General features: G+C 59.2%; 2 protein-coding genes across 2 annotated transcripts; one reads left to right on the top strand and one right to left on the bottom strand.

Moving 5' to 3' along the window:
• Positions 1–1,712: 1,712 nt before the first annotated feature.
• GNAT1 (G protein subunit alpha transducin 1) lies at positions 1,713–6,501 on the top strand. The gene is made up of 8 exons (XM_010389989.3): positions 1,713–1,971; positions 3,416–3,458; positions 3,660–3,801; positions 3,874–4,031; positions 4,115–4,243; positions 4,327–4,456; positions 4,542–4,695; positions 4,928–6,501. Exons 1-8 carry the CDS (start codon positions 1,866–1,868, stop codon positions 5,116–5,118), a joined length of 1,053 nt encoding a protein of 350 aa, XP_010388291.1. The 5' UTR covers positions 1,713–1,865; the 3' UTR covers positions 5,119–6,501.
• Positions 6,061–21,174, bottom strand: GNAI2 (G protein subunit alpha i2). The gene is made up of 9 exons (XM_039559088.1): positions 21,003–21,174; positions 12,588–12,630; positions 12,266–12,407; positions 11,904–12,064; positions 9,285–9,413; positions 8,023–8,152; positions 7,650–7,803; positions 7,095–7,301; positions 6,061–6,957 (listed from the first exon to the last, which is right to left on the bottom strand). Exons 1-8 carry the CDS (start codon positions 21,118–21,120, stop codon positions 7,111–7,113), a joined length of 1,068 nt encoding a protein of 355 aa, XP_039415022.1. The 5' UTR covers positions 21,121–21,174; the 3' UTR covers positions 6,061–6,957; positions 7,095–7,110.
• Between the last annotated feature and the right edge of the window lie 11 nt (positions 21,175–21,185).

Consider the following 21,185-nt stretch of genomic DNA (forward strand, 5'->3'; position numbering starts at 1 on the left):
TGGGGTCAGTACTGGGTGCACTGGTGGGGTGCAGAGCAGAGCAGAGCAGCAGCAGTGCAGAGCTGTACTGGGGGTGGTGCAATGCTGTACTGGGGGCACTGGGCTGTACCGGAGGGTGCTGGGCTGTATTGGTGTGGTGCAAAGCTGTACCAGGGGTGCTCAGGGCTGTACTGGGAGCCTTGGGCTGTACTGGGGTTGTGCAGGGCTGTACTGGGAGCACTGGGCTATAGTGGGGGTTTTCAGGGCCATACTGGGGGCACTGTCCTGTACTGGGAGCACTGGGCTGTACTGGGAGCTGCACTGGGCTGTACTGGGGGCACTGTCCTGTACTGGGAGCACTGGGCGGTACTGGGAGCTGCACTGGGCTGTACTGGGAGCACTGGGCTGTACTGGGCTGTACTGGGAGCACTGGGCTGTACTGGGATGCACTGGGCTGTACTGGGAACACTGGGCTGTACTGGGAGCACTGGGCTGTACTGGGATGCACTGGGCTGTACTGGGAGCACTGGGCTGTACTGGGAGCTGCACTGGGCTGTACTGGGAGCACTGGGCTGTACTGGGAGCTGCGCTGGGCGCTTCCGCCCTCTGGCGGCCGAGCGAGGCGCTGCAGGAGAGCCGCGGTGAGGGGAGGGGAGCGCTGGGGACAGATGGGGGGACACAGAGGCACAGGGGACAGATGGGGGGACACAGCGGCACTGGGCTGTACTGGGGTCACTGGGGGAGTTCTGGCAAGGCCTGGAGCCACCAGAGGTGGGGGGACACTGCGGTGTCCGTGGGGATACTCAGTTTTGCTGGGGTGGCCACGATGGCAGTGGGGGGCACTGGGGACATAGGAGGGGGGCACTGGGAAGGCACACTGAGGGACCCAGAGCCACTGTGGGGGCTCACTGCGGTTGGGCTGCTAACACAGAGGTGGCACTGCAGTGTCCCTGGACGTTGGGCAGGGTTTCTTTGGACTGGGGGGGACATGGCCCCCACGCAGGAACGGGAATTGCTTGGGGACACTGGGATTTCTTCTGTAGTCACTGGGGAGTGTTACTGGGAGGGCTTTGGAAACCTTGGGGAGGGTATGCGGGTGTCCCTGAGGACATTGTGCAGGTGTTGCTGGAAGGCCTGGGGACGCTGTGGAGGTTACACTGAGCTGGCATGGTGGCACTGGGAGTGCACTGGTGGGTGCCTGGGTGCACTAAGAAGTGAACCCGGGAGGCATGGGGACATTAGTGGAGGGTTCTGGAAGGGTTCCTGGAGACACAGGGTGTGGTGACTGAGGCTGACCTTCTGTCACTGTGGGGAGTGCCCCTGGGGACACTGGGATGGCTTACTGGGGTGGGACAGTGGGCACTGGTCCAGAGCAGGGTGGATGACCAGAAGAGATGGGGACAAAGGGGACATTTACTCCCACTGTGACCAGACCCCAGCAGACACACCATCCCAGTCCCCAGTTCCAAACCCCTGGGGTCCACAGCAGAGCTGGAGCTGGGTAGGGGTCCCACATCCTCAGGGTGGCCAGGTCACTGCCCTAGCCCCAGGGTGGAGGCAAAGCCGGGGGCTGGTCGGGCTGGGCCCCCTCGGCAGAAGCGCTGACACCGGGAACCACGGGATTGCTGAGCTCAGCCCGCTGCAGATTGAAGGGGGTTTATCGGGGGGGGCAGCTTAAGCCCCGGGTGCTGAGCGCAGCCCCCCGGAAGGCGGCTCCCCGTGACCTTGGCCCCGTCCTTGTGGCACACCGGGTGGACGGTGGTGGCGGTGGCCGCGGCGGGCACCGGGAGCGAGCGCTGGAGGCGGCGGGGGGCTGGAGCTCGTTGCCCGTCTTGGTGCTGACCTCCAAGGAGCGGGTGGTGAAGCACAGGGCCGCGGGGCTGAGGATGGGAGCCGGGGCCAGTGCCGAGGAGAAGCATTCCCGAGAGCTGGAGAAGAAGCTCAAGGAAGATGCTGAGAAGGATGCCAGGACGGTCAAGCTGCTGCTGCTGGGTAAGGGGGAGACAATACCCTGGGGGACGTACCTATCCTTTGTGCATCTTACCCTAGCAGCCCACCCAGTCCACCCCTGGACCCTACCAGCACCCCTCAACCCAAGCAGCACCCCTCAACCCAACCAGCACACCCCACAGCTGCCCCCAAACCCAACCAGCCAATCCAGCATTCCCTTGGCCCTTGGATGGACCCCCAAACCCAAGCAGCCCACCCTCACAGTTCACTCAACACTCCCCTGATTCACCCAGGACCCTTAAAACCAAGCAGCCCACCCCAACATCACCCCCATTCTCAGGCAGCCCTAAACCCTACCTCCCCATCTCAAGAGCCCACCCAATATTTCCCTGGTGCCTCCAGCACCTTTAAACCAAACCAGCACAACCCAGGAGTGCCCCCAACAGCCTCCCATTCCCAGGCATCCCTAAAAACAACCAACCCCTCCCCAATAAACCACCCAAAGTTTCCCTGACCCCACTCTAAACCCAACCAGTCCAACATTCCCCAGGCCCCTGCTCCTAAGCACCCCTAAACCCAGTCAGCCCACTCTAGCAGTCCTCTGAACCCCATAGCACTGCTGAAACCAACCACTCACCCCCGAAAGCCCACCCAATGTTTTCCTCTCTCCCTCAGCACCCCAAACCCAATCAGCCACCCCAACAGCCCCCCCATTCCCAGGATCCCCTAAGCTAGCTCATCACAACTTGCTCAACACCCCCTACCAGGCACCCCAAATGCAACAGACCAGCTCAACAAGGAGATGAGATCCTAAGATCCTAAGATCCACCCTAAGATCCCCTGGTTTCCATGTATCCCTGGACCCAACCAGCCCACCTAATATCCCCCCACTCCCAGGACCCCCAACCCCAACCAACCTATCTTAAGAGCCTTCACCAACACTACCTACCAGCACCCCCCCCCGTCAGCACCCCTGCCCCACCCTCCTAGAGACCCCCATGCAGCCTATACCATCACCCTGTGTCTGTCCCTAAAGCCCCCTTGTCCTATGTGTCCCTCCCAGTCCTTCCCAGTCCCCCAGTGGTGCCTGAGGACTGGGGTGTCGTGTATGTGGTGGGGCCATGGGTGACATCACTGTCCTCACAGTCTGGCCCATGACACATCCACAGGTTTGGGGCATTGTGTGGTGGGTGGTGGGGTTGCAATGCCACCATGTCCCCAACCCCTCCCTTGGGCTCCTGAGAGTGTCCCTGGCTGATCCGCTGCAGATCCCATTAGACGCAGCAGCTCAGCCTTACCTTAATGCCACTGGCACCACTGTTAATGCCACTGGTAATCCCCCTGCACACCCTGAGCTGTGGACCTGGAAAAATCCACTGTGCCCGCAGCCATGTCAGGCACCAGGATTCCCAGTAGGCCAGCACGGGGCCCAGCTGGGAGTGCCCAAGGCATGGGCACCACTGTGACCCGTGTCTTGTCCCCTCAGGAGCAGGGGAGTCCGGGAAGAGCACCATCGTCAAGCAGATGAAGTAAGTGCCAAGGGGGGGTCACTGGAAGGTGTCTGTCCCACGCTGCAGCCATGGGGTGCCCCATCCCACACTGCAGCCATGGGGTGCCCCATCCCACTGCGCCTGACTCCACCCCATGCCACAGCCGTGGGGTGCATCCATCGTGTGGCTCAGCTCCATGGCACCCAGCTCAGCCCCATGCCTGTGATCTTCCCCGGCCAGGATCATCCACCAGGACGGTTACTCGCTGGAGGAATGCCTGGAGTTCATCGCCATCATCTACAGCAACACACTCCAGTCCATGCTGGCCATCGTGCGGGCCATGACCACCCTCAGCATCCAGTACGGGGACACGGCTCGCCAGGTGAGGAGCATTCCCTGTTGGGCAGGGGTTCTCCCCAGCCCCCAGGCCCCACTGAACCCCTCTCCCTTGTAGGATGATGCCCGTAAGCTGCTGCACCTCTCGGACACCATCGAGGAAGGGACCATGCCCAAGGAGATGTCAGAAATCATCGGGCGGCTCTGGAAGGACTCGGGCATCCAAGCCTGCTTCGACCGCGCCTCCGAGTACCAGCTCAATGACTCTGCGGGCTAGTACGTGGGGTCGGGGAGTACGGGTGGAGGAGGCATCAGGGGGGTTCCAACCCATGTCTCATGCCCACCACGTGCCTGGCCAGCTACCTGTCAGACCTGGAGCGCCTGGTGACCCCCGGCTACGTCCCCACAGAACAGGACGTGCTGCGTTCCCGTGTCAAGACAACCGGCATCATCGAGACCCAGTTCTCCTTCAAAGACCTCAATTTCAGGTGGGGGCCAGGCCCCCAGGGAGGGCTGGTGCCAGGGGCTGGGCAGGGAGTGGGGGATGCTGACCCTCCCTTGTCCTGCCCAGGATGTTCGATGTGGGCGGACAGCGCTCAGAGCGAAAGAAGTGGATCCACTGCTTTGAGGGGGTGACCTGCATCATCTTCATCGCGGCCCTCAGCGCCTATGACATGGTCTTGGTGGAGGATGATGAAGTGGTGAGGAAGGCTCACCACCTCACACCCTCTCTGCTTTTTCCCCATCATGATGTGGGCATCACCATGGGGCTGTGTCCGTCCACAGAACCGCATGCACGAGAGCCTGCACCTCTTCAACAGCATCTGCAACCACCGCTACTTCGCCACCACTTCCATCGTCCTCTTCCTCAACAAGAAGGACGTCTTCCTGGAGAAGATCAAGAAGGCCCATCTCAGCATCTGCTTCCCCGACTATGATGGTGAGTGCGGCAGTGACTGGTGGTAGTGCGGTGCTGGTGGAGGGTCGGGTGCCACCACCTCGCAGGAGTCCCCCACCAGGTGTCCTCAGCATCCCATGCAAGTGGTGCCACATGAGCCTTGCTGAGGGACCACGCAAGGTTTGCCCACCCGAGGGGAGCACTGGGTGATGCTGGGCCGGCACCCTGGGGGGAGACACCATCCTGGGAGGGGACCCCCGCTCACTGCCACCAGGTCCCAACACCTACGACGATGCGGGCAACTACATCAAGCTGCAGTTCCTGGAGCTGAACATGCGGCGGGACGTGAAGGAGATCTACTCCCACATGACCTGCGCCACCGATACCGAGAACGTCAAGTTCGTCTTCGACGCCGTCACTGACATCATCATCAAGGAGAACCTCAAGGACTGCGGGCTGTTCTGAGCCCCAGCCCTGCACCCCCTCTCCTGGGGCCCAGCCCCGCTGCTGCTCCCATCCCACCTCCACAACCATCTCCTCTTGTCCCAAACCCCCAGGATTTGACCTGCTCAGCTCCAAAGCCACACCTGGTGAAGAGGGGAGGGGCGTGAGAAGGACACAATCTCACTCCCACTCCCCACCAACTCTCCCACCAGTCAGCACTGTGGGGGCCCCAGTTCTGCTGGGCATCTCCGGGGCTCGAGGTCCTGCGGGTACCTGGGCGACCCTGGATGCTACAGGGCGCTGGATACTTTTGGGTGCTGCAGGTCCCTGGGTAGCCCTCAGAGCTGTGGGGTACTGGGGTTCCCTTGGGTGCTGAGGGTCCTTGAGTACCCCTTGCAGAAGAGGGGTGTTTGGGGGTCCTGGGTGTCCCTAGGTACTTGAGGGATCCTGGGGTGTCCCTGGGTTCCCTTTAGAGCTGAGAGGTGCTGGGGGTCCCCAGATGACCCTTGGCACGGGGGAAACTGGGGGGTTTCTGGGTGCCCCTTGGTGCTGGGAGTCCCTGGTACCCCTTGGAGCTGAGAGGTGCTGGGGGGGTCCTGGGTGCCCTCTGAAGCTGGGGGTGCTGGGCTACAGGTCACTGGCTGTTCCTGGGCACTGGGGGTCCCCCAGGGACTGTGTGATACTGGGGCTCCCTCAGTGCCACCATCCTGGCACTGCAGAGCCAGGGGATGACCATGTGTTTGTTCCCCCCCAACCCACAGCCCCTCGGGGTGGGGCTCAGCCCTGCAGCAGCATCCAGGCTACACCCCCCAGGGTCCCACCACTGCCCTCACCTCCCACAACCCCAGGGGGATGTCAGCCTAATTTGTGACCCTCTCCCACCCCCGGGGACGACCCCAGCCCTCCCATAGAGGTGAAGCCCCCCTGCCCACTCCCATGTCACACAGGGCGTTTCGGTATATGTAATTTTTCTCTTTCTTTTTTCCTTTCTACATTTTATTATTTCAAACCATGTGAACAATTCGGTAAAACATCCTGTGGGAAAAGCGAGGCCGCAGGCACCGGCTGGAGGGTCCCCCCTGGGCTGGGGGGGACAGCGGGGGCCGCTCTGTACAGCGGGCTCTGCTCTGTACAGCGGGCTCTCCTCGCCCAACGCAACAGCTAGCCCTAAAAACTAGGCTTAGAAAGAGGGGGGGGGATAGAGGCAGTGGGCAGCACCCCCTGCCCACCCTCCTGCCTGAGCTGCCTGTCGGGATGGGGGCAGCGAGGCGGGGTGGGGTGCAGACCCTCCCCCCCAAGGCACGCGGTTGGGGGGTGGGCTGGCCACGGAGGATGCCGCCACCACGTAGCACTTGATGCTTTTAAATAGTTTGGTAAAAAGGTTTCTTTAAAAGGTAACCTGGCCCCAACTGGTGTGGTGTGGTTTTTTTTTTGCATGGTTTTGGGTTTGGTTTTGTTGTTGTGTTTTTTTTTTTCTTTTTTTCTTTCTTCTTTCTTTTCTGGTTTACTAAAAGGAATGTCATCGGTCATGTTTGTGGCTGGATGGGCATCCCCAAGGTGTGCCCCCCGTGCCACCAACACTTGCAATGTAAACAGTGAGAGCGCCAGGGCTCGGAGTGAATGAAGTGGGGGCTGGAACGGTTCAGGGGGTACAAACCAAGATTAAAACCTTGTCTTCCCTGGAAGGGCGACGCCGGCGAGGAGGAGGACAAAAGGTGGGGGGCAAGCTCGTGCAGCAGGGGGTACATGGGCCCTGCCACCGTGCTGGCACTCAAAAAGTCTCTTTATGGGGTGGGGGCGGAGGGATGAATCCGAAGAGAAGCAGGAGTGGGAGATGGCGTGGTCCTTCCTTTGCAGCTCCTAGGGGAGAGAGGTTGTGAGCAGGGGAGGGCCGGGGGACAGGGCAGCCTGCAGCTGGCAGGCTGTGCCCAGCCCATCCCTGGAGGATGGTCTATGACCATCCCATTAGCGGAGCCACCACTGAGACCACCACCCACCTGGGCAGCGCTGCCTTCAGAAGAGACCACAGTCCTTCAGGTTGTTTTTGATGATGACGTCAGTGACGGCATCAAAGACGAACTGCACGTTCTTGGTGTCCGTGGCACAGGTGAAGTGGGTGTAGATCTCCTTGGTGTCCTTTCGCTTGTTCAGGTCCTCAAACTTGCTCTGGATGTAGCTGGCTGCCTCATCGTACTTGTTGGCCCCTGGGTAAGAAGAGACACTGGGCTGCCCCACAGTTGCCCACAGCCGTCAAAGGGTTTGGGCTTGGCTCGGCCCTGCACAGCCAGTCCTGTTGCAAAATTGAGGCTCCAGAGGCAGAGTGAGCTTCAGATAACCTCCCTCAGGGCAGCTGCCCCTCGTGTTGTGTCCCCCCCACATCTCCCATCTCCCAGGGCACCCCAAACACCACCACACCCCAGTTGCTGCCCCAACCTTGGGCACAGGGGAGACACCACCTCTGTCCCCAGCACCTCCTGCTACCCTGCCTGGGGCAAGACACCGCCCACTGCCCCTGCCAGGAGGGCAGGGGGCACTGAGAGTCCCAGTGGTACCTGTGTACTCGGGGAAGCAGATGGTGAGGGAGCTGTGCACAATTTTCTCCTCAAAGAGGTCCTTCTTGTTGAGGAAGAGGATGATGGACGTGTCTGTGAACCACTTGTTATTGCAGATGCTGTCGAACAGCTTCATGCTCTCATGCATCCGGTTCTGGTAGGGGAGATGGCAGCATGAGCCAGGCAGGGACCCTCAGGCAGCACCCACCCCACTGCTCCCCACGCTCCTGCCTGCCTGGGCAGGGGATGTCAATGGCCTGCAAGGCTTGGGCCACACTGGCCAGGGCACTGGTGGCCACCAGAGAAGGGGCTGCTCCCTCAGCCCCCCAAGGAGGGGACAGCTCATAGCGCTGGTTCCATCCCCATGACTCACCATCTCCTCATCTTCAGCCAGCACCAGGTCATAGGCACTCAGGGCCACACAGAAAATGATGGCTGTCACCCCCTCGAAGCAGTGGATCCACTTCTTCCGTTCCGAGCGCTGGCCACCCACGTCGAACATCCTGCGGCAGGGAGGCAATGCGGGGATGGATGGCAGCTCCCGGCCCCACTGCCCTCACCCCATTCCCTGCCTCAGTGTTCCCAGCTGCCTGGAGCAGCAGCAGCACTGGTGCAGGCACAGCACAGTGCCTCTGCCCCAGGGATTTTGCCAGTACTGAGGATCTGCCCCTGTTCCCGTTGCCAGGACAGTGTCCAGGCTCATTTCCCAGCCGAAGCAAATCCCTGACGTGAGCTGGGGCAGGATCAGGCCACCTTTCCCAGGGGGTGTCAGTGTCATTTTCCCAAGAGGCCTGCTCCAGAGCAGGCACAGCAGGGCTTTGCCAGAGACCTTGGCCCAAGGGGAGCCAAGTGCCTGTGGGCTCAGCAGGATTGCGGCACCACGACAGCGCAGGGATGATCCCGATGCACCATCTGGGCAGCAGAGGATGCCCTGCCTCCACAGAGAAGAGCCCAGCAGTAGCATTCCACATCCACTGCCATGTCCACTGCCAACTGCCTGGCTGGTGGGAAGGCTTCCCCACCGGGACATGCTGCATCCCCCTTGGACCACCCCCACTGCCACGCGCTGCCCTGGCAATGTGCGACCTAGTGTCTCCATCCCACCAGGGTGGCATCGGGGTCCCTGAGAGCCCCCCGCATTCAGAGAGGACCCCATCAGATCTTTCTGACATCAGCTCTGTTGCCATGGGACTAAATCCCCCGGGATGTGGACAATGGCAGCTTTTTGCCTCGGAAACCAGAGCCCTGATTATTTCCTGTGGGCTTTCAGTGGAAAGCAACCACGGGGTGCCAGCAGGCAGCAGGGCCAGGGCCTGACCCTGAGACCCCAGCTCCTGCCCAGAGCTCTTCCTGTGGCGGAAGCAGCGTCACGGCAGCGGGAGGAGGGATGCCTTCCCCTGTCCCCTCCTCCCCAGAGCCTGGATCCACCCCCAGGCTGAGCTCTGTGAAGTGTTTTTGAGGCTGTTCCAGCTATTTCAGCGGTTTCCGCTCTCTGAGGCAGCAGTTCCCGCCATGAGCAAACCAAGAGGTGGGGGGAACTCAGTGCATGCAGTGTGCACCACAATCCAACCCAGCACGGGGAGGAAGGGTTCTTTTTGCTCTCAAAAAGGCAAAAGGGAAAGGGGTCAGACATACTTGAAGTGCAGGTCCTTAAAGGTGAAGTGGGTTTCCACAATGCCTGTGGTCTTCACCCTGGTGCGCAGCACATCCTGCTGGGTGGGGATGTAGTCAGCACGGGCTATCCTCTCCAGGTCATTCAGGTAGCTGGGGACAAAGAGGTGATGTGGGACCTGGACCATGGGGCACGACCCACCCAGATTCCAAGGGACATCCCCACACTGGCCCAGGGTCCCCTGTCCATCTCCCAGCATTGTTCATTCAGGGTGGGCAGTGCCAAGCTGGAATGCACAGCAGGGGCACCATGTGCACCGTGGGGTCACCCCATGTCCCTGCCGGACACAGGCAGGGCAGGACACCAGTGGCCAGGATGACACGGGACACACACGAGCGAGGGACTGGGGAGCAGTGTGCTGGCACTGGGAGCCAGGCAGAGGATGCAGCCGGGGCCGGGGGGCTCGCCCTGTTCCCTTGGCCGTTTGCACGGGGGGGAAATGGCAAGAGGAAAATATTCAGTGCTATGGCAACCAGCCGCAGTGCCGGCGGAAACAATCGATGGCGCCGTGCCATTTATAGTCAAAAACACAAAGGGACGGCGTCCTGGGAGGAAGCAGGAGGCGGGAGGCCAGAGAGACAGGGAGCAGTGCCGTGGGGGGCTGCAGCTATCCCGAGCCCCTCCATGGAGCACTGCCTGCCCTGCTGCCCACAGGGTCCTGGCAGAGGTGGCGGACGGGTCCCCAGTGTGCAACACCCACCAGGACTGATGAGGGCTGCCAGGGGGATCAAGGCAGGTCTTGATTTCTCCAGCTCACATTGTTTTAATTGGGTTACTACAAACGGGCTCCTTTAAGCAAATTAGGCTTGTCTTAATTAAGGCATTTGTGGCCCTGTAATCTGGTGAAAGCCAGATTACAGCCCGTGAGGCCATAGGGATCCTTGGCTCCAACTGTAGCACGGCCACTCGCCAGCACCTGGGAAACCCTGCAGCATGTCAGGGCAGGGCCAGAGCTGGAGGTGCCCCAGGACCCTGCTGTGGGTGTGAGGGTGGGGAACCTGCACGTTACTGCCGCAGAGCAGCTCAAAAACAGCCGGAAACACACACGGCGTCTGGCTGACAAAAAACAGGAAGTGCCACAGCAGGGCCCTGTGCAGCACCACAGGCTCTTGGACATTGCATCAAGCCCCGGGGTGCTGGTGAGCGCCACCCGGGCACCCCAAACTCGTGGGACCCCAAGAGGCAGAGAAGGAAGAGGATGGGGGCTGCTGTGCTGCAGAGAGCTGGGGCACAGGTGGGCTATGTCCTGGGCAGGACACAGGGCTCCTCATCCCCAGGCTGTCCTGTTCCAGCAGCACCGTGGGCACATCACCATCCCTGTGAGATGGGCAACGGATTGGCCACTATGCAGGCAACTCCACAGGGCTGGCAAAAGGCTGGAGCGACAGCTTGAAGGTGCTCCTAATTAATGGTTGTCCAACCCCCCACCATGTGCTAAATGCTCCATAACGGCACTGACAGCGACAGGCAATTGGCAGACACTGTGCAGATACACCTGCTCCAAGTGTGTGTGTGAGCTGCCTGGCACCTGCCGGGTGTCCTGAGCTCCCAAACCAGCACCCACTGCCACAGAAATGCCAGCGCTGGCTGCAGAGTTATGGGGCTGAGCAGACAGGGGCTGGGGAAGGTGGGGGTGTGTGCCTGTGAGGAGGAAGTGAAAGCTGCGGGTGCTGGGGGAAAGAGCTGACAGGAGCTTCTCCAGGTTTGGTGCTTGCCAGGAGCTTTCCTACAATCTCTTCCCCACAGTGACCTCAGTGCAAAAGAGGGACCCGACTGTGCCACGCATGGGGGATGGCTGGGGAAACCACTTGCCCTGGGACGGCAGCGAGTCCCAAGCATGCAGGATCCTAGGCAAGGCCATGCTTGGTGGGGTGTTCTTGGCACACCATGATCTCCTTCCACATTGCTTTGACATGAGGGGTCTGGGTGGAGAGGGTAGGAGGGCACTGTGCAAGCTGAACACACACTCAGCTGTGTCACCCTCTCCAGCAATGGTACATTAGGCAGATTAATTTATTTATTAATCTCTTCAAGGATAAACCCAACCAGATGCAGCAATTTATCTACTTAGACACCAATTTGCTGGGTAATGCACGAGCGTAATGCCAAATCTTTCTGTATAGAAACAGTTAAAAAGAAAAAGAAAAGCTTCTTGAGCATCCTACTCATCCTCTTCAGACCTAAGTGTCCCCAAGGCTTTCCTTGGGAATTTTTCTTGCCTCGATGGCCCATAAAGGGTGATGAGGATGGGCAGGACCCTGGCTATGCTCATGAGTGGGGAGCCAGTGGAGAGCATCTCCTGGAGAAGGGCAGTGGGGACAGAGCAGTGGAAGGAGGGGGATGTCCCAGTGCCCCCCCTCCCAGGGTACACAGCACCCTGCCAGAGAAGGAAACAGCTTTTGAAACATCCGCCTTCCCAGTTCCGCTCCGGCTCAGCCTCAGCACCATGCGGGAAGTGGCAGCACCAGCCCCTAAGCCTGGTGATGGTGAACAGCAGCCCCTGGGGGGGTTTTCTGCTGCTTGATAAGAGCACCGTGGCTCACAGGGCTCAGCTGAGCTGGGGCAGAGGAGGGGGTACTCACTAGGCAGCAGAGTCGTTCAGCTGGTACTCCCGGGAGCGGTTGAAACAAGCCTGGACCCCATTGTCAGCCCACAGCCTCCGGATGACGTTGGCCAGGTCCTCCGGCATGACGCCCTGCTCCTCAGCAGTGGAGGAGAGTGCAAACAGCTGTCGAGCATCATCCTGCAGGGATAAAACAGCTTCAGCATTGGCATGGACTTACCAAAGCTCACTCTGCCCCAAAAGACCTGATGGGAGCCCACTGGGGAACAGCAGGGCTTGAGCTGAGCCACCTTTAACCCTAGTCCAGTTTTGGGCACATCTGTTTTAGCCCCCAAGAACCCCCATCCCTGCCAGGCACAGTGGGAGCAAGAGGGCACCCACCGCTCTGGAGGAGTCTCCAAAGTCAATCTGCAGGTTCCCCATCGCCTTGATGATAGCCATGATGGACTGGATGGTGTTGCTGTAGACCACAGCTTTATACTGCCGGCACTCCTCCTCTGAGTAGCCATCCTCATGGATGATCCTGGGGCAGGGAAGAGACACAGGCAAGGTCAGACCTTTGTGGGGTACCCCAGGGTGCTGCTCCCCACCCGTGCTCTGTGGCAACACCAATGGGGAGCTTTCCCTGTCAGCCACTGTTTTTGGAGCCTGTGGCTGAAGCCTGAGCAGTGTCAGCCACAGTGACAGTGCAGGGACCACTCACTTCATCTGTTTGACGATGGTGCTCTTCCCAGACTCACCAGCACCTATGGAGAAATGAGAAGGGGTGAGGTCTTGTCCAAAGCCAGGAACCCCTACCCTACTGGGACACCCCCCCAGCCCACAGAAGGAATGCAGCAGGTGCCTCAGCCATGGGAGAAGCAGCATTGGCCAGAGCAGATGACTGGATGACCACTGGAAACATCAGGACCAAGCAAGAGGGAACAAAAGGAGCCTGGAGGGCCCTCGCAGTAGATCCCAAGGGAAGAAATGACACCTGCTCTGGGCCAGGAAAACGGCATCAACACACTAACATCTTCCCCACAGTCCTAGCATGTGACTAGGCAATCCTGGCTTTGGCTGAACCTGGGGACTCCCCATGACAAGGGGGCCAAGATCTGTCCATGACCTGCCATCCCATCTCCAGGCAGAACCTGAACGTAGCTGCCGCATCCCACATCCCCTCTGTTCTGGGGGACAATGGAGCACCAGCCCTGCTGCATATCCACAGCTGGAGCCAGCAGAGGCCAGGATGCAGGGATGCTTGTGCCACAAGGTACAGGCAGGGAACTCAGGAAGAAGTTGCCACCTCCACCAGCCAGCTCAAGTGATCCCAGCGGGCTCAGCCGCCCCCAGGTTGGTTCTTAAATAGCAAGCACTTCCCAGCCTGCCGGGTCCTGTGCCCTAACCTGCTGCGGAGGTGGCTGCTAGCAGGGAAAGCCAATGGCTTTTGGGGTCGTTTTGTTTCTCAGCATCGAAACGCAGGGTTCTGTGAGTTCAGTGAGACAGACAGGGTGCCTAAGGTTCTCCTTCCTCCACCCTGTCCCCCCTAGGGACATCACTCCACGCAGGCAACGTGCAGCTCGGCCCAGCCCTCCCTCCACAGGCTGGGGCAGGGAAGAAGCAAAGTCACCCCGGCTGCAAGAAAGGGGAAGCCAAAAGGGGAAGCTGAAAGGGGCAGTGCATGTCCCTTGTCTCCTCTGTGCAGGGAGTGTCACGAGATGGATGAGTGCCTGGCTGATCTTGTGCCAGGACCCCCAGCAGGATGAGGCCCCTTTGGCTGGGTCCCTGCCTCCAGGTGCAAATCCCAGACGATCTCCGAAGCTAAATCCATCCCTGCATCCTCTCACAGCCCTTTTTGCAGGTCCCCCCAGGTCTGCCCTTGGCCACGGAGCTGCCTTTACAGGAGGCTGCAGGCAGACCTGTGCCAGCATGGCCACAGAGGGGGCAGAGATTACAGAGGAGGTTAAAAAAAATTAAGAAAAAAAAAAGCAGATTATGCTAAAATTAACTGGGAAAAACAGGGCCCATCATGCCAGCTGAGACATGGCAGCAGGGAACAAACTCCTGCTCATGTCCCCAGCCTGAACACCACTTAGGTGACAGGTATGCACCCCCAGGGACATCACTGTGGGCAGTGCTCAGGCCATACTGAGGCTATAGAGATCCTGTATTTATCACCACGAGCACTCTGCTCCACAGTTCCCATGCTGTACGTGCCAAGGGAGGGGCTCTGCTCAGCTCAGAGGTCACTGTTCAGCACAGCAGGGGCTCTCTGACCCATCCTCCCCTGGCACCCTCAGGATGCTGACGCGGCACCCGGCGCAGCCCAGCGCTCGTGGTCAGTGCTGGCAACTCCTGCCTGGAGCTGGGAGCAGGGGGGAAGGACTCGGCATAGCCCTTCATTTTTTCCATTAAATACCTCTGGTTTCTAACACCATCCCATACTGCTGGGTCCAGTGGCCAGAGCCAGCAGCATTCACCCAATCCTTCCTCAGCGGGTGCCTGGACAGGGAAACTGAGGCACGTGGCAAGCAAGAACCCGGCTTATCAGCATCCTTGAGGTGAGGTGCCAGACAGCTGTCCCTGGCTCCTCCCCTGTCTGACCCTGCCTGACATTTTCTCCCTGCCAGGAGGGAACAACCCCGCCGGGGCCTCCTGCCTTCCCCCAGCAGGGTGACAATCACAGGGTAACCATCACCGAGGATGGCTATTTCCTTGCAAACTTCCCCCACATCTCCCGGCTCCTTCCTTGCTCCCTGAGGAAAGCAGCCATGTTCCAAGTCGGCACCTCTGCCTGCCACCAGGAGCTTGCCCAGCACAAGAGATTGAACATTTCCAGTGAGCAGGAATTTGGATCTGAATTAACAGCCCCCCATCCCCACGCAGGGGACCCTCCCCAGCCCCCTCGATGAGTGCGGCAGAGGGGAAGGGTTTCCAATCCCCGGAAAACCCCAGCTGCCGCCCATTCAGCCCCAAAACAATTCCTGGGCTGGATGCCAACCGCCAGCTTCCACCCTCCAGCCCAGCCCAGGCAGGACAAGGCAGTGTCAGAGGAGCTCTGGACCCCTGTGCCGGCACTGGGGGGGGATGGAGACCCCCCCCACCATGGGCTGACCCCACGGCTGCGTTTCCTCCAGCCCTGCCTCTCTGCAGACAGTGCTTGTTCCCAGGGCAGCGCCTGGCAAAAACAGGAGGAGAGCTCTCTCTCGGGCTCATTTCCTCCTTTTTTTGTTAAAAATAATCTTCAAAAATTTAAAATAAGCAAGCAGCTGCTTGGCTCCAGAACTCCCTGCTAATCCACTGGCAAAAACTTTATTGAGCCAACATATATATTTTGCAGCCCATGATTTACGATGCTTTCTGGGCAGCAGATATTTAGTGCAATACATGTGCATAGTTCTGGGCAGCACATATGTAATCCCTGTATTTTAGGAGCTGGCCACAGGTTTCAGGTCCACCTCACCCCGCATCACCGCGAGGGGATTTTCCATTTTTCCACACAGCACCATTCTTTCAAATATTCAGGCATAGATGGAAGCAATGCATAGCTGGAAAATTTTCATTATGGGGGAAAAGCTGGAATTCAATCTGCCAGCAGGTCCGGAGCCATCCCCATCCCCAGCACCCGGAGGCCCATCCCCTGCTGCTGTCCCGGCAAGCTTTCCCAGCCTGGCAAACAGCAGCTATTACTTGAGCATGGATTTACAGATGGGTTTTAGCTCTGGACAAACCCACCAATCCATTTCTTCGCAGGACAGATGGATGGCAAGACAGAGGGATGGCTGCAGAGCCCACCCTTCTCAGCACCTGTGGGGTCCCCACCATCAAACGGGACTGACAAAGGGGTGTGTTAAAAGCAGAGTTACCCTAAAGACTCAAAAACTTAAAACAAAAAAAGATTCCCCTCGACATTTTCCTTCCTACTCAAAATAGACGGAAAATTGCTGTAAAAATAATCACATTTTTTTAAAACCCCACAGTGACATAGGGCGTTTTTCCCAAGGGCCATCCCATTCCAGCAAGGGGCTGGCCGCTTCCCAGAAGGAGCCTGTGCATCGCTGGCTGGTGGAATGCCACGTCCTCAGGCAGGACCTCAAAAAATTGGGGGGTGAAGACCCCCTGTCCAAGGCAGCTGATAGAGATGCAAAAGAAACACCCACAAAAATAAATAAAATAGAAATAAATTGGCAGCAGGAAGGATGCTCAGGGCACACAGGGAGGAGGTGGGCTGGCGATGGTTTCCCAGGGGGAGCATGGAAAATGCACCCCTGTTGCCAACAAGGACCGCCGGTGTTCACAAGCTGGACAAAACTATCCTTGTGCTGGGCTTTTTCCAGGAATCCTGAAACTTTGCTGCTCTGTTTCTGCTCCTGCCATGGACAGAGCATGGTCCCTCTCCCCCCCACCACTGCTAGCACATGCCCCCAGGCCTGGGTGCCATTATCCTGTCCATCCAGTCCTGACGGGATGGGGGCTCACCCTCTGGCACAGCCAGGATGCTGCCGGCACCCCAATCCGCCCGGCTGGGTTATCCACCAGCAGGATGGAGAATTACTCAGCTCCCCCAGCTCCGGTGATTCAACCAGTCTCCGGCCCGGAAACCCGCGCTCCGGCCTGGAGCAGGAAACCCGGTGGCTGCAGAAAGGCCAGGCCAGCCCTGGTTACAGCAACAGCACTTGGGGACACCCTGATCCTGGCCCCAGGTAGGCTCCGACCATGGGACACCTTCTTCCATAAAGCTACATATATATATATAGGTGCAGCAATATATATATATATATGTGTGTGTGTGTATGTATGTGTGCTTTTTGATACGTATAAATCAATGTATATATTGCTTCATACAAAAAAGTAAGATGCATATATATATACACACACAAAATTTAAAATATAAAATGCATTTCTAATGTACATATGTAAAGGTATATGTTAAACATATCCACATAAGCCTGCTGTTTTCCCTGAGCAAAGCCTAAGTGCTCATCTTGGAGCAGAGGGCAGCTGCCAGCCCCTAGGGCGTCACCAGTGGGTGACTGTAGTGACCCATCCCATCCCAACCCATCCCAAGCCCATACACCAGCTCCAGGGGGCTGGATGTCAGATCCCTCTGGATCTAACAGCACTGAGTTCCTCCCTGGTCCCCCCACTGTGACACCTCCCAGCCCACGGCAAAAAACAGCACTGGGGCTCTCAGTGTCCCCACTGAAGGGAGGATTCAACCCCCTCCAACACCCAGGGCTGAGGAAGGAGTGGGGACAGAAACAACCCCCAAGACAGGACAAAGCACAGCAAAGTAGGCAGCTCACACAGAACCCAGGGCAGTGCTGGGGCCACGCAACCTCTGAAAGTCACAGCTGGTCCCTCCCTTCCTCTATTTTTATGCAAGCCCAAAAAAAAAAATAGCTGCTTCCGAGCCCTACCCGGCCACAGTCTGTCCCAGGCAGGATCTGGTACAGGCAGCTCCTGCGTGACGTACCCTGGTGCCACCACCCCAGCGAGGGCAGTGTCCTCATCCCAGGGTCTGCACCTACAGCAAACCCCTGGAGATCAACGTAATCAACCCAGCAGCACCTTCCCCACCTCTAACAACTGAGAAATCCTTTACTTTCCTAATCCTCCAAAGATAAGGAATAAGGGGCTTTGAGCACAGTGATCGCTTGCCTGCTGCCAACGCTGCATCCCCGGGAGCATCCCAGTTCCCACAGGCAAGGAGGTGGGTTGGTCAGAACACTGCTGCCCAGCAGAAACAGCCAGTGACTGTAGGGCTTTGTGTCCTGGTGATGGCGAAGAGCCAAGAGTGGCACCAGGAGCTGTTGGAACTATGGGGCAGATGCTCCAGATTTGGAGCTTTCGGGTGTCAGTGGTGGCTCCTGGCCTCTCCCAGCACCAAAACCGTGGGAGACTTCTGGTTTCCAGTGGCAGGGAGGGGAACATTCTTTGTTTGAGGGATATTGCTTCATCTGAGTCTTCTCCCCATCAGAGACTGGAGCTTCAAACTATCCAGCCCACACTCAGTTTGCCAGAGCTGGCAAACAGCAGAGGAAAACCTGCAGGCACCCACAGGTGCCACAGCAGGAGCGGTGCTGTGCCCATGCCTGCAGAGCCATGTGCCACTGGGGGTCCTGCCTGCCCCCACTGCACTGGCAGCGTGTCCATCCCTCTGCAGCTCACCCACCACGGCAGAGGAAAGGTAGGAGGCAGCTCACGGCCACGTACAGAGCACAGCACAGATCTGAGGCAGCTGCAGCAGTCAGCCCCAAGCCCTTCGTGCTCTGATGCTCCCGATGCCATCACCACACACCGAGACCGGTGACTTCCACTCACACCGTGCCCTGCCTGACTGCGGTACCCCAGCTCCAAAGCTCGGCTGTGGGACACCACAAGTTGCCAGCAAAAAATCATGCCATGCTTGGAAGAGGCATCTCCTCTTCATGCCACAGGTTGATGCAGCACAAAGGGTGAAGCCGTTTTTCTCTTTAGTTTTTCCCTCCCTTTTCCTGGAGGAGGCGGGAGGGCTGCAGCCCTCATGGAGGACCCTGGAGCTCTGTCTTGCTGAGAGGGACGAGGAGCTGTGGTGCTCATCGAAAAGCACGTGAAGCCTCAGGTCCCCTCAAAGCTTCCCCTGACTACGGGAAAAAAAAATAAGCCATAGGAAGGGTGAACAGCAGGGAGGTGGGAGCACCCCCCAGCACTGTGGTCCCACCTCACAGAGGGGACATGTCACAAGCAGCAGCCCCCAGGGGGGCAGTGCTGGCCCCACCTGCCCAGCTGCTCCCTGCTGGCTCGGGAGGATTTTCCGGCCGTGGCTCGGCTCGGAAATGGGCAGCACTGACCCAGGGCTCTGGTGCTATTGACACCTGAACAGCTGCACAGGGAAGAAATTTTTTTTTAAATGTACAAGAAGGGCCATTTTGCTCTATTTTTGGCTTTAGAAAGCAGCTGAGATCAGAAACGCCGCTCGTAAACACCGGCCCCAGCAGAAGGGAGCACGGACGTCCTCTTCCTCCTCCTGCCTCCACTTCAGGACAGAGCAAGAGCCCGGAAAGGGCTGTCAGCCAGTCAGCCTACACCATGATCCTTGTCCCCCAGCGAGCCCCCAGCTGCTCCCCCATGATGCTCAGCACCAACTGGATGGGGCCCCCCAACCTGGGCACCCAGAGCTGACAGCACCAGGGTGACGCTGCCTGGACAGTCCTGGATGGTCCCAGGAGCCTCCCGAGGCTGGAGGTGCCAAACCCCCTCAGCCAGTTACATCCTCATTACCTCCCACCAGGCAGTGGTCTGAGAGGAACAGAGCCAGCAGCAAGGCCAGCACAGGAACAGCTCACGGCAAAGAGCTACCACGTGCTTCTCCACCCTTCTCCACCATCCCACAAATCCCATGGGGTTTCACTCCCCTCACTCTCCCCTCCACAGAAAAAAGCAGGGCAGTGAGTTTGCCCAACCATCGAGCCCCCCAGACGGCACAGACTCCCTCCCAATATCCCCAAGATGGGTTTTGCTGCCAGCACTGCTCATGCCAAGTCAAAGAAAATCAAAATAAAATAAAACGAAAAAAGCAACGCACTCTGATAAAGGAGCGTTTTGAGGCGTTAATTACGTATTTCTCAAGGCAGGCAGGGGTTGAGCAAATAAAGGCCTGCCGGATTTCAGCGTGACTTCCTGCTGCTGGCAGCTTCCTCTGCAGACAGCAGATGAGCCCAAAGACATTTTCTGTCGGGGATCCCTCTGCCCGTCCCACTGCCCCACGGTGCCATGGGAGCCTCGCACCTGGAGTGAGGCTCTCCCTGGGAATTTCGTAAAGGGAATAAAAAGCCCAACTGGGAGTCATTAAGAGAAATAATAAATTAAAATAACGAAGTGGCTGCCTTGCCCGCAGGCACAGGGCAGGGCTGTGAACGCCCATGGGAGCATCACCAGGGTGCTTTGAAGAGCACAAGCGGCCCGTTATCGGAACCAAAATCAAGTGGCCGTGGGGCAGAGAGCCCGTGGGCTGTGGGGGGCCCTGCCCATGGCAGGCAGTGGCCCAAGCCCCCCAGACCCCCACGGAGAGGGAAGGGTAACAGAGAGGCTTGGGCCTGTCCCAGTGCTCCAGTGGGGAAGGCATGGGGCAGTAGGTGTCTGTCAGCCCTGTTGCCTCCACCACAGCCGGAGGCCAGAGTGAGAGGAGCCCATGGAGGAGCCCAGGGATGCTGGGCAGGTGGAACAGGGTGCCCGAGCTTGCAGGACCGTTGCTAGGGGGAGGGAGGGGGGCATCCAATACAAGGGTGGGGATGACCCCACCTGTGTCCCAAAGGGATATGCCCAGGCTGGACACTGACCGGTTGGGAGGACAGTACCACAATGGGAATCCCACAGCCCAGGATGGGGTGGCACCTGCTCCTGAGGAGCACCCAAGGCTTGCTGCAGGGCCAGCACCCCACTGCCACGGAGATCCCCAAAGCCTAGAATGGGGCTGGCATCCTGCTCGCAGAGGGGGAGGGAAAGAACACCATTATGGAGGGCATCCCCAGGGTCTGCTGTGGGTACAGTGCTCCACTCCTGGGGGAAACGCTGGAAGCCAGGATGGGGTCAACACCCCACTCCTGGGGGGCAGGAGACACTGGGAGCTGGAATGGGGTCAACATCCCATTCCTGGGGGCGAGCCGTGGGAGCTGGGATGGGATCCACTTCTGGAGGGAATCCCTGGGATCTCGGATTGGATCAACACCTCACTCCTGGGGGGGATCCCTGGGACCTGGGATGGGATCAACACCCCACTCCCGGGGGGATGCCTGGAACCTGGGATGGGGTCAACACCCGAGTCCTGGGGGGGAAATCCCAAGGCCTGCTGCCCCATTCACCGGGGGGGAAACCCGGAAGCCTGGGGCGGGGCAGGCCCCCCGCTCCCGGGGACATCCCCGGGCCCGAGATGGAGCCGACAGCTCACTGTGGGGAGAACCCGAAGCCTGGGCTGGGGCCAGCATCTCACTCATGGGGGATCCCCGGGCGGGGCACTCCCGGCGCTGGTACCCAGAATCGCCTCGGGGCTGCGCGGGGCGGAGGCGGCGAGGCCGCCCGGTTCCGGCAGGGCCGGGCCGAGCCGGGTGAGGAAGCCAAGATGGGGGGCCCGGGGGTGGGGCCCGGGGGGTCTTACCCAGCAGCAGCAGCTTCACCTCCCGCGCCGCCTTCTCGCCGTCCTCCCGCAGGTTCTTGTCGATCATGCGGGAGCGCTCGGCAGCCGCCTTGTCCTCGGCGCTCACGGTGCAGCCCATGGCGGCGGCGGCGGGCGGCGGCTGCTGCGCGCGCCCGCGGCTCTGCCGGCCCGGCCCGGCCCGCC

Source organism: Corvus cornix, chromosome 12 (assembly GCF_000738735.6).
Source record: "Corvus cornix cornix isolate S_Up_H32 chromosome 12, ASM73873v5, whole genome shotgun sequence".
NCBI classification, from domain to species: Eukaryota; Metazoa; Chordata; class Aves; order Passeriformes; family Corvidae; genus Corvus; species Corvus cornix.